At 47.3% G+C, this 14,910-nt stretch overlaps 1 protein-coding gene across 2 annotated transcripts in view; it reads left to right on the top strand.

The window, feature by feature from the left end:
* The first annotated feature begins 1,483 nt into the window (after nucleotides 1-1,483).
* The window catches only part of LOC119386093 (uncharacterized), a 149,839-nt gene continuing 136,412 nt past the window's right edge, over nucleotides 1,484-14,910 (top strand). For both annotated transcript variants that reach the window (XR_007415450.1, XM_049413604.1), the window contains exon 1: nucleotides 1,484-2,042. Coding sequence is in view for 1 of the 2 variants with exons in the window: in XM_049413604.1 (XP_049269561.1) it covers nucleotides 1,614-2,042 (429 nt within the window). In the remaining variant the exon portion in view is untranslated. The remainder of the gene's footprint in view (nucleotides 2,043-14,910) is intronic.

The raw sequence follows: 14,910 nt of genomic DNA, 5'->3' as shown, positions 1-14,910 counted from the left end.
TAATTTATAATTAACAGTTTTCTAACGTTGTGATTTCTGCGAAGCTTCCAACTATGGTGTACCTTACTTCTTGATCTCACACAGATAATCAAAGTTGTCAGAGATGTTGCATTATTGCCATCGCGATGCCGACTTTATTTACAAATCATTTTTTGCTCAAGGGCCAGAAAACCGCTAACGGTGGACAGCAAAATGACCTCCTTATATCGCTAATAAGAACTAACAGACAAGAAAGCCAAGAAGCCATACCGTCAGACATGAGACAGTATGAGCGAGAATTTCAGAGCTCTCGTATATTGCGCAATTTGCAGGCCAGTTTTTTTTTGCTTTTTTTTAAAACTCTAACTTGCTCGAGCGCGTGACTTCCATTGCCCTTAACATATTAGGCTATCACGCCGCACCCATCCACTAGATAGTCGGCCGGAATCCCTGTGCTTCTGCGGCGGATTTCGAAAGTAATTATTTTCGGATTACCGGAGGAACACAGTGTTCGTCTTTAATATAAAGAAATTTGCACTACCTATTTGACTGTTAAAGTTTGCTTCCCTATCCTTTTGACAAACTAAGCTTTTGCGTATATGTTCTTGACGCTCCTCCTCCGCGCCCCCGTAGTGCTGTCTTCCCACAATGCAGAAGAGACGCGCAGTGGTGCACCCTTTACAGGCAACCCCGCTCCGCCGTTTCTTTCCTATTCTTTCCGATGTGAATGACCGACTTCACGTCGTGGATGAAAGCAGTAGCTTTTGCTCGTCATAAATAATGTTACAACGCGCATCTTATGATCGCTACGACGAGAAGAAAGGCGAGCTAGCAGCAGAAACGAAAGACGTTTGGCTGTTGCTGCCGTTTCCGTGCGCGCGAAGAGAAGCCAGGGGGCGCAAGCGCCGTTGACTTCCAATTTCTCTCGCGTCACGACGCCCAGCTCAAGAATCGCATGTGATCGCGATAGTTCGTTTCGTTTAGTTGAGGACGTCGCCATTATCGTCGCTAGTGTTGCTGATACAGGGAGGACGGTGTCGGCTGCCTCGGCGCCTTATCGACTTCAATTTTGTTTCATCGTTTCACTGGGTGTGAAACGCTTATAATGAGCAGAAACTTGTTTAATGCTGTGTCGCGCCTGGAAAAGCTAGCAGCTAGACCCAAGAGTATGGAGTAACATTCAGAATAATTATATTCTGTCAATTCCGTGTTTTGCTTCTAGAAAATGGTGAGGAAACACGCCATGATTAGTAATAAAAGACGTTCGGGTAGCATACGTTGTGACACATTTCGCGTCGAGTTTGTTTCTGAGCAGCTTCAATTTCGTGGAAGCGTCGCAAGCGACGCTAGCGCCGTCGAGGTGTCCCAGCGGCGTTCTCGCGCGTCGCCGTCGAGCAGACGACGGCGGCGGCCTGCCGTGTGCGCGTAGAAGCGGCGGGGGGTATCTGCGCGCGCATGCGCGGAAGAGGCTCGGGCCCGCTGGCATCGGCGGCGGGGAGGCTTGCCAAGATGGCGGCCTGCGGATCGGTGCGAGGTCGTCGCTGAGGCCGCGGTCATGCGGGAGCCCTGGGTCCCGCGGCTGGGGCGCCCTTCGGTTGACCCACGAGCGTGCTGCGACACAGCGCCCACGAACTATGCCCTTGGCGCCTAGGCATGGGACGGCACCTTGGGAAGCGCTTCTCGGGCGGCTCGTGCTCTGCGCCGCCCTGTGTGTGTGCCGCGGCAGCGGCAGCGGCAGCGGCGAGCTGCCTCCTCCGGCCGCCGAGCCACCCGTGTCGTTCCCCCCGTTCCGGTCGTCGGCGCGCTGCAACGCTTCGTGTAGCGCTGGAGCGGCAGCCGCGGCCGCATCGTGCGCGTCGCCGCCTGCTCGGCTGCCCTTCTGCACGCACCTGCCCATGCGGCGGTTGCTGCTGGACGCCGGCTCGTGTCACGCCGACCGCCTCGAACGGGCGCTGCGCGCCGACCAGCTCGCCTGCCTGGTCGCCTGCGAGTTCCGCGCGCTCCTGAACCGCTTTGACTGCCTCGGAGGCTACTCCGCCAAATGGAACTGCCACACATGTGCCGTGAGTATGGTGTGCCTCTACTACTACGCTATGCCGTCGTGTGTGACGACCCACCGTGCAGCACCCACCGCGTGGCTTCTAGGAGCAGGTGGTGTGCCACGGACAATGTGCTCGATAGGGGCACGCCCGTGGTTTCGTGCGGACGCAGCGGGCCTTTTCTTTGTCAGCGTCGCCCGTCAGCGCGAGCGCGCGTTCGCCCGAAACGCAAAGCGACGGCGACCGAGGCTTGACCTCAGCACGCTTCTTCCCTTGCTCGCCTGCGCGCGCGCGCCGCCACTGCCGTCGCTTGTCTCGTCGCAGCCCGAGAGTGCGACCCCCCGCGTGTTCGTACGGTGTTCCCTCTTTCCCGGTTAAGCGATCACTAGCGATCCCGAAATGGGGACGGAGCGGTTCGCGGCCTCGCTTCGTGGCACGATTTGAGGCAGTGATTGCTAAACCAGTGCGTGGCCGGGAAGCACTGACTGTGTGTCCCCCCGGCCAACCCTAAAACGCGGTTTCGCTCTGCCTTTCGGGCCTACGTTCACCGCTAGCGCCGAGGGTGGACGGGAATGAATGGGCTGACAGAAAATGTGATTCTGCGAAACAGAGCGAAGCGTCGAGAACGAGGCCTTTTTAACGTTAGTCAGGTCGGATTACATATTTCGAGCTTTTCTTTTCGGGAGCTGTCCGTCGAAATCGGCTCTGCTTGGCTTTCGACTTTCCATCGTCACCTTTTTGGCAGGATTTATCCGACCCGCTGCTTAGTGGCCTCGTCAGTCAACCCTAGCGGATTACGATTATGTCGTCTGAAACAAGTTAGCAAAAAAAAAATGCACAGAGATCAGTTCGCGGATGAGCACGCTTGAGGATTGCGCTTCAGTACGCTGGAGTTCGAGGATTCCTTTCGCCAGGTTTTCTTTGCGACGGCGCTTCGTCAATGCTTCCAAAAGCGACCATCCTCGATCGCTACGCGTCCGCGCTGGTTTACTACCGCACAACAGATAACATAAAGAAGGAACAGTGCGCCGCGATTAAAGAACGATAGTTGGTACACGTTTGCGTGCGTGGCGACTGCATTGTGCAATCACCGGATATGCACGTCCGCATGCTCGTGGCGTTCCGCACGTATACACTCGTTCCATTGCACTGAAAGTAAAGCATAGGCTTTCTTTTTTTTTTTTTCGGGCTAGCTCGGGGCGAACGAGATTGGTCTTTCGTCGGGCGTCTATAACGAGCTCGAGTGCGTCCTATTAAAGGGCGGCCCCTTCCTCATCCCCTTCCCTACCTCTCCACCTCTACTTTCGCATACCGCTCGTCAGCAGCTGACGCTACGCGCAACTAAAACTCGCACATTTTCTCGGCTCTTAGTCACGTCAGTCAGTCTCGCTCTCTTTTTACTTTATCTCTCCATTCTTTAGCAGCTCGCTTTAATTTTTTTTTCGCCCTCCTCCTCCATCCGCGTCGCGTAGGCTCTGCGATCTAGGCGCACCGCGCGCTCTCCTCGCAACAAACACGTGTGTGCAACCGCCGAACGGCGCGTTTTCGTGTCGCAATATTTTTTTTGTCCGTATATGTTGTTTTTTTCCTTTGGCGCACGGCGAAAGTAAAACACATCGCTAACGAGCGGAGCGAGGCGGTTTCAAGCGATTCCTTTCGCTCGCGGGAGACCGACAACTGCGCGAATCGTCAATACGTTTCGTACGCAAAGAATACAACAAACGAGCGAATAAAGAACGTGGTTCGTAAGAAACGTCATTCGCGCATGCCTGCGAATTGCCACTGTCAACGTGGCAGTCGTGAACGCTTAGGCTAACGGTGACAATCTTTAGGGAACACAGAGGCCGTGCTTCCGATAATTCGGGGCAGAAAGGTATAGGCCGTAACATTCACGGTGTTATGAGCTGCAAGAACCACTACTGGTCCATAATTCCGGCGCTATCCCTGCTTCCTCGCATCTTTCTGCGCTCACGGGATCGTAGAAACCGCGGTGAAAGAAACGAGACTTATCTGTGGTGCGTGCATGGCCGGTGACGCTTTGAATCACGTGTACGCGCAAAGAGAGATGCGAATGTGATTATGGTCGATGAAGGGTTCATAAGGGAGCACATATACCGGGTTTCGGAAGCGAATAGGCAAATAAAATTTTTTTACGGTGTCACCTTACACGAGCGTATAGGGTAGTAAACTGTGCGCGACTCTGGTTGACCTTCCTGCCTTCCCTACCTACCATGCTCGCTTGCGGTAATCATAACCTCCAGCGCGAAAGCTCTACCGCCAGACATGTGCATTTCCTGCCCGTATAGTGATGCATGCATCACTGATAACGGTGTCGAATAGAGATAAGAGAGCATGATGAAAAAATAAGAAAACCCGCCAACCACGAGCAATTGCGAAATTGGGCCTGTGGTCACAAGATGTCAAGACGCTAAAATGGTTCCTTAGACCAAATTACAATGAAAAAGAAAACAGCGTACGACGGGCTTAAGAAAGGCGGACAGAGGCAGGCACTGACTTCCAACTAGATCGCTCTCGCACATCGCTCCAAATTACGAGTCCTTATGCTAGCGAATGCCGCCGACCAATGGACAGTGATAACGTACGAAAGAGAATTTTTGAGAAGTCGGTCAATGCGCCTGTATTGACAGAGGAGGCTCTTTAGTTAGGATCATTCGTTATATCAAGCTCCAGCCAACGCTGAGACCCGAAGATGTCATTATCGAAAACGGCGCGCGCCAATGTCGAAGTACACTCGCGAACTTCGAGAAAGCCTCGCGAATTCGGTTCTTCGCTTTTGCGTTGCGGTACAGAAAAACGCCGTTCGCGCAAAACACCTGCGGGTAGGAGTGGACGAATTTTTCGTTTCAACGATCGGCAAATTCTCTCGCGCTCAGTGCCTACGCGATTCCTTCTGTATCCATTCATGGCATTCCCGAAAGGGTGTCGAAGGAAGGAAGTGAGGAAATGGAAAAAGAAGAAACGAGGTCGGTCCTCCACGCGTTAGCGTGTCGGCGATCAGGCCGGCGGCGATGGATGGAGAGGGATTCGGAAAACAAGAATGAGGAGGAAGAGGAGGAGAGTGGGGTGGCGCTGGGAAAGCTGGGGAAATCCGAAACTCGCCGTCTCCCGGCCCGTCCATCGCGACCGGCATCGCCATGTCCGCATCGGCCGCCGCCGCCGCCGGCGCGCGCGAGTGGCCGCACCACAGCGTCGCTCTGTTTGCCCAGTTGATTTGTGCCGCGTCGCCACGGGAAAGGGAGGGAGGGGGTTGGAGCGATATCTCCGCCAGACTGCTGGGGCCTCCGCTGCTGTCGCAAGCTTAGCATGCGGGATGCGCAACGATCAAAGAGAAAGTTTATGAAACGAAGTGATCGGTTTACGCCGTGAATAGCCGCGTGTCGTTGTCATTCGTAGAATGGTTTAGTAGAGAGAGAGAGAGAGAGAGAGAGAGCAAGCGAAACGACGACGGTTGTGAGGGAAAAAGAGAGAGAGAGAGAAGATGTGTTATCAGCCTCGTTGGTATCGACACAATTCTTCTGTTTTCAACCGTTCAGATGAGAATGAAATCCGCACTTCGCGAATCTGTGTCGTGCTTTTTGAATCGTACGGAATTCTTTTGTCGTGTCGATGGTGGCCTTGCACACTGGTGGGAACTTATTGGCACCCGTTTCATTGTTTTGTGGAACCTCGAAAGTGGCTCTAAGATGCTCGTGATACACGACCACGGTTTGTCGAACAGTACTACCCGCGTGTTATCGCGTTAAAATTTACGTAACAATTCTGAAGTGCTTCTGCGCGAGCCCCCAGCGTGGATATCACCAGTTCCGCAACGTGTGACCGTTGTGTGACACCGTAGAAATGTTTAGCAACAAGTGTAAAGACCATCGGTCAATTGCTGGCGAAAGTTAACGCCTTCTAGATAATATAATCATGAAAGGAAAAAAAATATGCGAGCTTGTCGGTTGTGAATGACTCTTTCTGAAACTGAATCTTTTTTACTCGTTAATACCCCATATAGGTCAATTTACACGACCATTGCCAAGAGGAAATTGATTAGAACGAAAACAGCTGTTTTCACGAAGCTCACTTGTTTAGCTCTTATACCGGACTCCATATAGAACATACACTCTCGCAAAGTTCTTGGCTTAGCAAGATGACTTGTTTATCAGGCTGCTGCGTACGACTTTTTTCATGCATAGCGACCGGACCACGTGAGTTCGTAACCGGAATTGTCCGTGCGTGCGAATGACATCGACAACGTGAACCCTGCTTCGATAATTCGTCGGGAAAGACCTAAGCGTCATGACAACTTTATCGCCTCCAAGGACGCCTTGCAGATATTAAAAATGTTAGTGTTCGCACGAAGCGGTTCAAAGCGTGAAACCCAAAAGGACACGGTGTTATTATTTCTTGCCGCATTTAAACCACCGACATATGGTCTCAGTGAACGTGTTCTTCACTTGTCGGCCATTTACGTCTTCCGTGAATACTGGGCGTGCTTCTCCTTTCATAAGAGGAGATTATCAATTACGTACCGTTTGCAAAACATTTGTTTTGGATCTGGTGCACTTTTTCGCTACGTTTTACGATCGGGACTGCGTTTTGACCATTGACCTTCGCTAAGAGTATGTTTAGCAACAAGGACCCGTATTCACAAGAACGCCTATTTTGGTAAAGAATATTTCGTCCATTCATGATGCGGGACATATCATTAGCGAAGCTGGTTGACCTATGGGAAACGTACTTACGAAAGAGAAGTTTCGTGAATTCGGCCCGATATTGGCTAACTCTTCTGTAAAGCGTGGAAACTTCGTGTGTTGAACATTTATGACGTGTGAACGTTACTGTTCCGTGGACAATTGCATTGTAGAGTTGGTATTAGGAATGTAAATGTCCACACGTGCGTACATTTTGTAGTACTGGGATTAGGTTCGTGGATGTCCATTCATGTGTCAATTCTGTACTGTTTTGTGATTACTGACAACTTGGCGTTGAAAAATATTACGTAAGAGGAGTAGCCGCTGCCACACCTAGGCACCAACTTCTCCTTAAACACATTTAATAATAATAATAATAATAATAATAATAATAATAATAATAATAATAATAATAATAATAATAATAATAATAATAATAATAATAATAATAATAATAATAATAATAATAATAAAAGATTGGCTGAACAATTTCATTGCGAATAATTTCAGCAAAAGAACTCTTTCTTAAGTAAGCGTGGCCTGAATAGTATCTTTAACAAGCATTACTCAAATTTCTCTATTTCTAGCATAATCTTATATGTAGGCAGCAAATTTAATGGCAGTCAGGTTCCTCTAGCCGTATTGTGTCACATGATAAGTTGCTCAGCTCTATTTCTGCTAGCTGTGTTGATAGCTGAATCTGCTTTTCACGTATTACTCGTACGCACATTCGCGCATGTCATCTTTACTGGATATTATGTAATACGTCTTGAAAATAACTTAATATGATTACTACCTATCTGTCAAACTCCTAGTACGCGTACATAAGGTCTCTTTCTGAAGCAAAATCATTGGTTGCGGGTACCCGGTCCCTAAAGAACAGATTTCTAGTTCCTGCAAGAATTCAAATAGAATGATAAACTTTCCATACATAATTTATTTTAGGCAACGACATTGGCTGCTGCCTTGTGTGTAACTATCTAGTGTAAGGAAGGTCCTATTTGCTCAGTCCTTTAATCTTTTTTTCTTTCCTTCTTTCTTGTCCTTTTTTTTCAATTTTCTGACTATCGAACGCCTGTTGGTCGTAGTGCAACAGCGGTACTACATCAAATCTATTGCTTCGCTAATAATTCATGTCAGGCAGTCGGACCTACTCTCCCTGCTATTGCTGCTTTAATCCTCTCCCACTCATAAAAATGAGTAATGCACATTAAACGCTCGAGCGAGTTACACATTTAGTGACCTTGCTCCGCTGGTTTCTGCTAATAGAGGCCATGCAAAATTTACGACAAGAGATGGCATTGTATGTTCGGCAACAATTTGCACAGTGTTTACCACGTGCGTTGTGCTTCGCCGCCATACTTTCAATTATAACGCCAGCAAGAGTGTGTCTAGTGAGCAAGTAAATAAAAAAATGAGGAGCAATCATTTATCTGCTTCAAAACATTGCTCATTTTCGAAATAACGTGGTAACGGTCCGCATTTTTCAGGTTGAAAGTACTTATTCTTCTTGCAGAGGCTTCAGAAGGGACGGAACGTAAGAGTCTTGAGTCACTACCCAACCTCCCATCTTCCCTCCTTGTCCATGTCATGGAACATTCATTTTCCCAAATCCCACTTTCCCATCTCATTTTCCCAAATTTCAGCTTCCGTCAGCTTCTGTTACGCTTAGGCAGCAGATGACTAATGTCAATGCCAAATGTGCGATCACCACACCCGCTGACAACACCCGCTTAAACCGAGCACAGCAATTCGCGCAGTAACCCTAAGCACAATGCCTCTTTACCATGTCAACCGTGAACACGTATTTACCCCAGTCTATCTTTTGTGAACAACGCATCTCCTCTTGATATTCAGTCACTCTATGTAGCGAGAAGTCACGTTCTCGGAAATCGACCTATGCTTAGCTTCTGAATGCTTGTTCCACGTTTTCCTTGAAAATCGCACAAAATAGTAAATCTACTCTTTCTTCCCGTGAAATTGCTGCTTTACTCTTTTAGGGGCGAAGCTCCTCTTACTCTAACCTTGTCCGGCGTAAGGCGTAACCGGCAGTATACTACGACCCATCACCGATCCTTTGCAAACTGCCCACTACTTCGTCTTTGCGCACATCCCACTACGACCCATCACCGATCCATCACTTCACCGACCATAAAGCCGTTCTAATGAAGGGGGAACGGAAGCCACTTACGATTAATAAACTTTCTTGTATAAATATAGAGAGTGTTTGTCACGTCTTTGATGATGTACTGGGCTATCGCTTTGATTACTGCTGGGCGAAACCACTGAAGATTTCACGGTGTAACCATGATTGCTTCAGGAGCTTCGCCCAAGCTCTTCATCATTTACCCGTGGATATGCTGTGAATATTTTTTGTTTTATTTCGTGCCGTTTACAGGCACAGTGCATTGTTAAATTAGTCGTGGATGAGATGGGAAATTGCATACGCCAGTCAATTGAAACTCATGGCTTCGCATTTGTCTTCAGCCACTGCCCTTCTCCCCTCTTCATTTGAAGAACCGTACAAAAAAAAAACCAAAAAAACCTTCCCGTCCTATAGTTTTCTTGTGTTTGATTCAACACCGCTGCTCTCTGCACTATATAAACCTCAATCTTCAGCACTTCCATTTCGCTTTTTTTTTGTCAATGGAGAAGTTACATTTATATGTTTCGCGTGCTCGGAGTTCCCGAGTATCTAAGGCACAAATAATGGTAACCACCACAATCGCGTCTCCTGAAATTTGAAGTTCGAAGTTTATTGACATGAAATAAATACAGATCGATTGCAAACACTGTATGGCCCCTTAGCCAAAGGCTAGTATTGGGGCCATTTACAGACATGTAATTGACAGTTTCGATCGTCAATGACAACTACACAGAAAAAAATGAGAAATAACAGATAAAAAAAGAAACAAAAAAACAGAAAAAATATAACAGACAGAATATATAGAATAGAACAGCGAGACAACATGTCGTTTATAACTTAAATGTCATAAGCCTAGCAACATTGAGACAGAGAAAAAGAAAGAAAACAAAAAGCATGGCTGATCCCTCCGTCATAGGAATCGGTATAACACGAAAGTGAAACGTGTCTTCACAGAAGTAGTGCTTATTGTGTAGTGATATATGAGACCTTGTACAATGTCTATTCGTGTTTGGCAGCTATAACACCATTTGACGTGTATGCACCCATGTTGACAGCATGTCTCTATCGCGACGACTAACGCCCATGATTATGATTAAACTGTTGTGGTAGCTGATGGTGTGAACATATCTTTGGACACAGCGAATCGTGAATCCCGCGTAAGGATGATATCAACAAGCTCATAATCAACACTGGTACCCGGTATGCACTTCTTCAAAGCGTCGTCAATTAAGGAGAGGAACGGCACGGTGTGCGCTTTCTAGTAATGGGTAGCCGACTCCTGTACTCAGGCATACATAACACACACTGCGCTTCAGCAACACGGTAGGTAGAGGTTCGCAGCCTGAGCCGTAAACGCGTGCGTCCCGCTGGTTTGTCTCGCAGGTGCTGCTCTCGCTCCACCAAGGCACGACATTCGCCCGTCGAAATCGCGTCCTTTCTGCAACGCGTATTGCAGCAGCTTTGTTAGCCGGTGCTCTCGCAATTGAAGCAGTCGGCGGCGGAGAAATCCCGTTGGTGCACGTGGAAGCTGCACTACTCCGATGAGCCGACGCACGCTAACACGAAGCGAAAGGCAAAGAAAGACCTTAACCAACGTAACTGCGTCAAGGGTGCCTCGGCGACGCCAGCGCGGCCAGTCTACCTCTCTGGTATCGAGACGCTGTAACCATGACCTCTGATATCGCGTGCAATCTCGGAGTAAACGCTAGTAAGTGTCGATCGTGAAGCATTACTTCTTTTCACATCTCACAGACGGCGGCAGCGCCCCGCTCCGCCCGCCACGAAAGGGAATGTGTGAAAGATATAAGGCGCGTTCGCACCGTGTCTCGCATCTCCCGAGTTAGCTTAGTTGGTAGGGCGCCCTAGCGGCCACAATGTCGTGGGTTCGATTCCCAGCGGGGTATCTTTTTCTTGGTTTTTTCCTTTCTCACCCGTTGGCGTCCATTTTATCAACGTCATATCCGTGACGGATGTACTTGATGGACCCCGGCATAAAACACTTTCGTGTTAAAAAAAACATATGTATGTATCTACGGGTTGCGCACGTGACACAAGTGTCTATACATGCCCAGATGACATTTGCTGTTGATAGTACTTTTTTAACCAGTGTGAAATGTTCTTGCTTTTCTTTCCCTCAATTGGTATGTCGTTTCATATTCTTGTACCAATAAATTCTACTAGTCTCTGGCCATACAGATTTCTTGCCAGTGGTATATTGAAGTTGCTAATTGTTTTGTTTCTTGTTGGACAATTTGGCACATGCAATACCGATATGTTAAAAAGATATTTTTTCTTTTATTACACTGCTAATGCACTTCGCCATACTTATTGCGCGTAAGAAAGGCCCTGTTCCACGCTTCCTGCGCTGAAATAAGCCTAATAAAAGAAAAGCACGCGCACTTTTTTTTTCAGAACGTCACGAAAGTCGCGTCTCTTTGTGTTGTACTTCGCGTCTACTCACGAACTTTCCTCCGCGGTCTCTCCCTACGTCTACCTCCTTTTGCTACTTGCCACCGCTCTCGCAAGAGCTCTGACGCGAGTTGGCGCCTGGTTCACACGTGCGTGCCAGTGAGTTTCAGCATCGCAGCCACGTGTCCTGGCAGTGCCGCTACGAGTGAATTACGAAGGACAAACCAAAAATAGCCGTTGCTGATGCTTTGCTCCGGGGACCGAACATCGGTAGATTGGTTTGAGCGCACTGCAGAACTCGGTGAAGTTCTTCAGCACTTACAGGAACTTCTGAAGGCGACTCTGAAGTCACTTCGCCCTGAAGACGTGACTAGGGGCTAATTTAGTGAGCACTTGTGAAACGGTGCTGGCGAAAGTTCTGACTGTTTTGTTTTCTTTCAGCGTGCCTCGCAAATACGGAAGTACCATTACTAATTACGAAGTATAAGATCTAGAAGGTCGAGTCGATAGATTTATAGCCGTAAAAGGTGCGCGCGCTGCCCAACACGCATCACCGCAAGCGCCAGCTACCTTGCAGTCGCTCAGCAGTAACTGACGCGCTTGTTGCCAAGGCTACCAAGAGTGGCGGTGTTTGGTGGGTTCAACGTTCTCTTGCGAAAGCTTCGGTTCCAAGATGAGGCTTTTTTGTTACTCGCCCACTGATAATCTCTGCAAGTTTCGGCCTTCAAAGTGAGCCCTGTTTTCTTGCGCTGCTTCTCTGAGCGGCGCAAGGATCTCGCAAAAAAACTTTCTGGCCAACTCGACGTCGGCGACTGTAGTAAGAAGCACATTAACACGGGGAGCACGAATTAACCTCAAGTTTTTTTTGTCCCGCTCACCACCATAAAACAATAAACCTCAATGCCGCACACTACCGCCTACGCTCTCAGGCATGGATACCGACACTTGTAGAGACAAAGTGCAGCCGCAACTCATTTCTTATTTTTCGTTTCTGTATTCACGTGTTAATTAATTATTTAATTAATTAATTTACGATCAAGGCCAAAGTTATTACAGAGGAAAGTGAGTAAGAATACAAAAAAAAAATAACAGAACACAGTGAGTAAATATAACTATGAAGAAAATTTAAGCTGGCCAGTATTTATACAATGGTCTTTGAGTAAAATAATGGACACACTTCTAATGGGCTAGTACCTGTACAATGATGGTTAGTGCGTCACGATAACGTTGGTTATGACCAATTAAGGTGGTTCAATTGAACTGCTGTGCGCGGCAGGAAAGGTTCGAAAAATATTTGTTTGACAAAATGGAACGCCTGCCTCGCGGCGATGACCAATGCGATAGGACATACATCGCGGTGATATGTTAGATATGTCGTGAAGAACACTGTGGTAGTACATTTTATGAGATAAAATCAAGCGGCAGAAACTTCGACGCGCTGTTAACAATGGAAGAGGAAGGCTTGCCTGCATGGCTGTTATGCGAGCGGTACGATTGTAGTTAGATAGGACATTAAGAGCCGAGTTATTCTGAAAGCGTTTTCAAGTTTGCTAGTTCGATTGTGTTGGAAACCAATAGTTGGGATGTAACTACGTCAAGAATACAGGCCAACTAGTAGGCATATAAATAGCCAACGCAGCTCGAAAGTACGAAGCAGCCCTCGTGAACAAGAAACTTCAAGGATTTGGACTCCGTCCCGATAAAGTTTTATGCTTGTTTAACGAATTATTCATTACCTTCTACAGTTAAGCAGCCTCTTTCTACTTACCTACGTAAACACTAAAGAAGGTTTCCCTAGACAGAATTCCAGCAGGTAGCAACAGCCATTCCGGGAGCAGAGGGACAGAATAAAGCACTCGTATGGGGGTTTAGAACGTAACGGCGAAAGAAACAAGGCACGCGGACATCTGATGGTATAGAGGATGAGTTGCTCGACAAACTATACATATTAAAGCAAAGAAGGAAGCTCCAAGAATAGACGAAGGGGGACACTCCTTAATTATTAATAATAAATTGGAGTTTTCGGGCGCTGTGTGCGAAGGCTCAGACTATGAAGCAACGAACCTGAAGGTTACGCTCATAATCCGCGTGTGGGCGTCTTTTTGAAGTGAACGAGCCTCGGCCCAACGGTATCCACCTCTGCCTTCTCCTGATTTCGCTCTTTCTCTCCAACGTTTCGAAGTGAGATCTATAACCGTGCACTAAAAATGGAATCTCTTACTCTCTCGCATTTCCTTCATCGGGAGGATATTACTTAAACTTGTTTCTCGACCAATGAAGAATACGTAGCTCTCCTTTATCGTTTCTGCCCATTATGCCCCTATTTCGAGCCGACGAGCTAGTCGTTGTGGAATATCTTTTACCACCCACATGGTCGAAGTACCAATCACAGGACGGTTGGTATGGCCGAGACCAAACAAACGAAAAAAAAAAGCTAATGGTGCGGTGTGGACAAATAAGGAAGGAGAGAAAAGTCCGAAGTAATGTCTTAAAACGAACGAGCTGGTGAAGTATGGGATTTGATGCAATTACACTTGCATTCCTATTTTATGGCGAATGTGCAAAACCAGAGAAATGGAAAGAAAATTAGGCGTGCGTTCATATATAACGCTGTTTATGTGTTTATTTGCTTAACATTCCGGGAACATTCTGTTAGGATTTGACGGCTCCTTGGGATCACTTCAACTGAGATATATGAGCTTCCATGCGCTGCTTGAAAAATAATAAAAGTTACAAGTCGAAAAATGAATTCACGCCCTCCTTTCACTATTCATTCCAGGCCTACACCTGTATGCGTAGTAACGGCGTTGTCAGCATCATCCGCAACGTCCGAGTGGCTATTCTCACGTGCTAATTGTGGGGTCACTTAAGTTGCCAGTTGGTTTGCTGCCATATTTTCTTTGTACAGTACCATCCCTTGGATTGGACCATAGTGATGAAATGACAAGGAAGTTTGTTTTAAGTGTTAGGTGTATTGCTTGTCACCCAAGCAACGGTGCTAGTGTTCAAGTGCGGCCGTGCCGCATCAAACAGCTCAGCCGTGCCGCATCGAACATCTGTTGTTCTACGGAAAAGAGCACGTGGTTCGAAAAACCAAATCCTCTAAATTGATTTTTTTTCCTTGCTTTACGTACTGAAATTTTTCTGAGTATTTTTATTGAACCTAACCTTTCAATGCTGTCATCTTTTCTTTTTCTTATTTCTTGTGTCGTCCTGCTATGTTTCACTCAACAAGTTTAAGAAAACAGACTGATGGGCTAGCTGGCACTGCGTAGCTTGAAATTCGCCGCAGTGAAACGACACAGGACAACGGAAAACACGAGAACACCACAGTGCTGTGCCCTTAAGTTTTATGTTATCCTGCGTCATTTCTTTTGCGCTCAACCTCAAGGATACGCGAGCGATAACTGGCAGTTTACAGCGGCATTCTACGTACCCCGCCATTCCAGCAAAAGTCTTTGTTAGACGATTATTTATCACGTCAAGTCTCCATCATCGTCTGAATTGGTTTTATACCGTGTGTTGTTTATCGCTTCACTAGTCATTTGCGCCAATTATGTTTAGGAGTTAACAAAGTAAACAATATCCTTTATCAATTAAACCATTACGAACTTCTGTTTTTCTTCTAAGAAGACAGGGC

Source organism: Rhipicephalus sanguineus, chromosome 3, assembly GCF_013339695.2.
Source record: "Rhipicephalus sanguineus isolate Rsan-2018 chromosome 3, BIME_Rsan_1.4, whole genome shotgun sequence".
Classification (NCBI taxonomy): Eukaryota; Metazoa; Arthropoda; class Arachnida; order Ixodida; family Ixodidae; genus Rhipicephalus; species Rhipicephalus sanguineus.
Note: the sequence above shows the minus strand (reverse complement) of the source record. Positions and strands in the feature narration are given on the sequence as shown.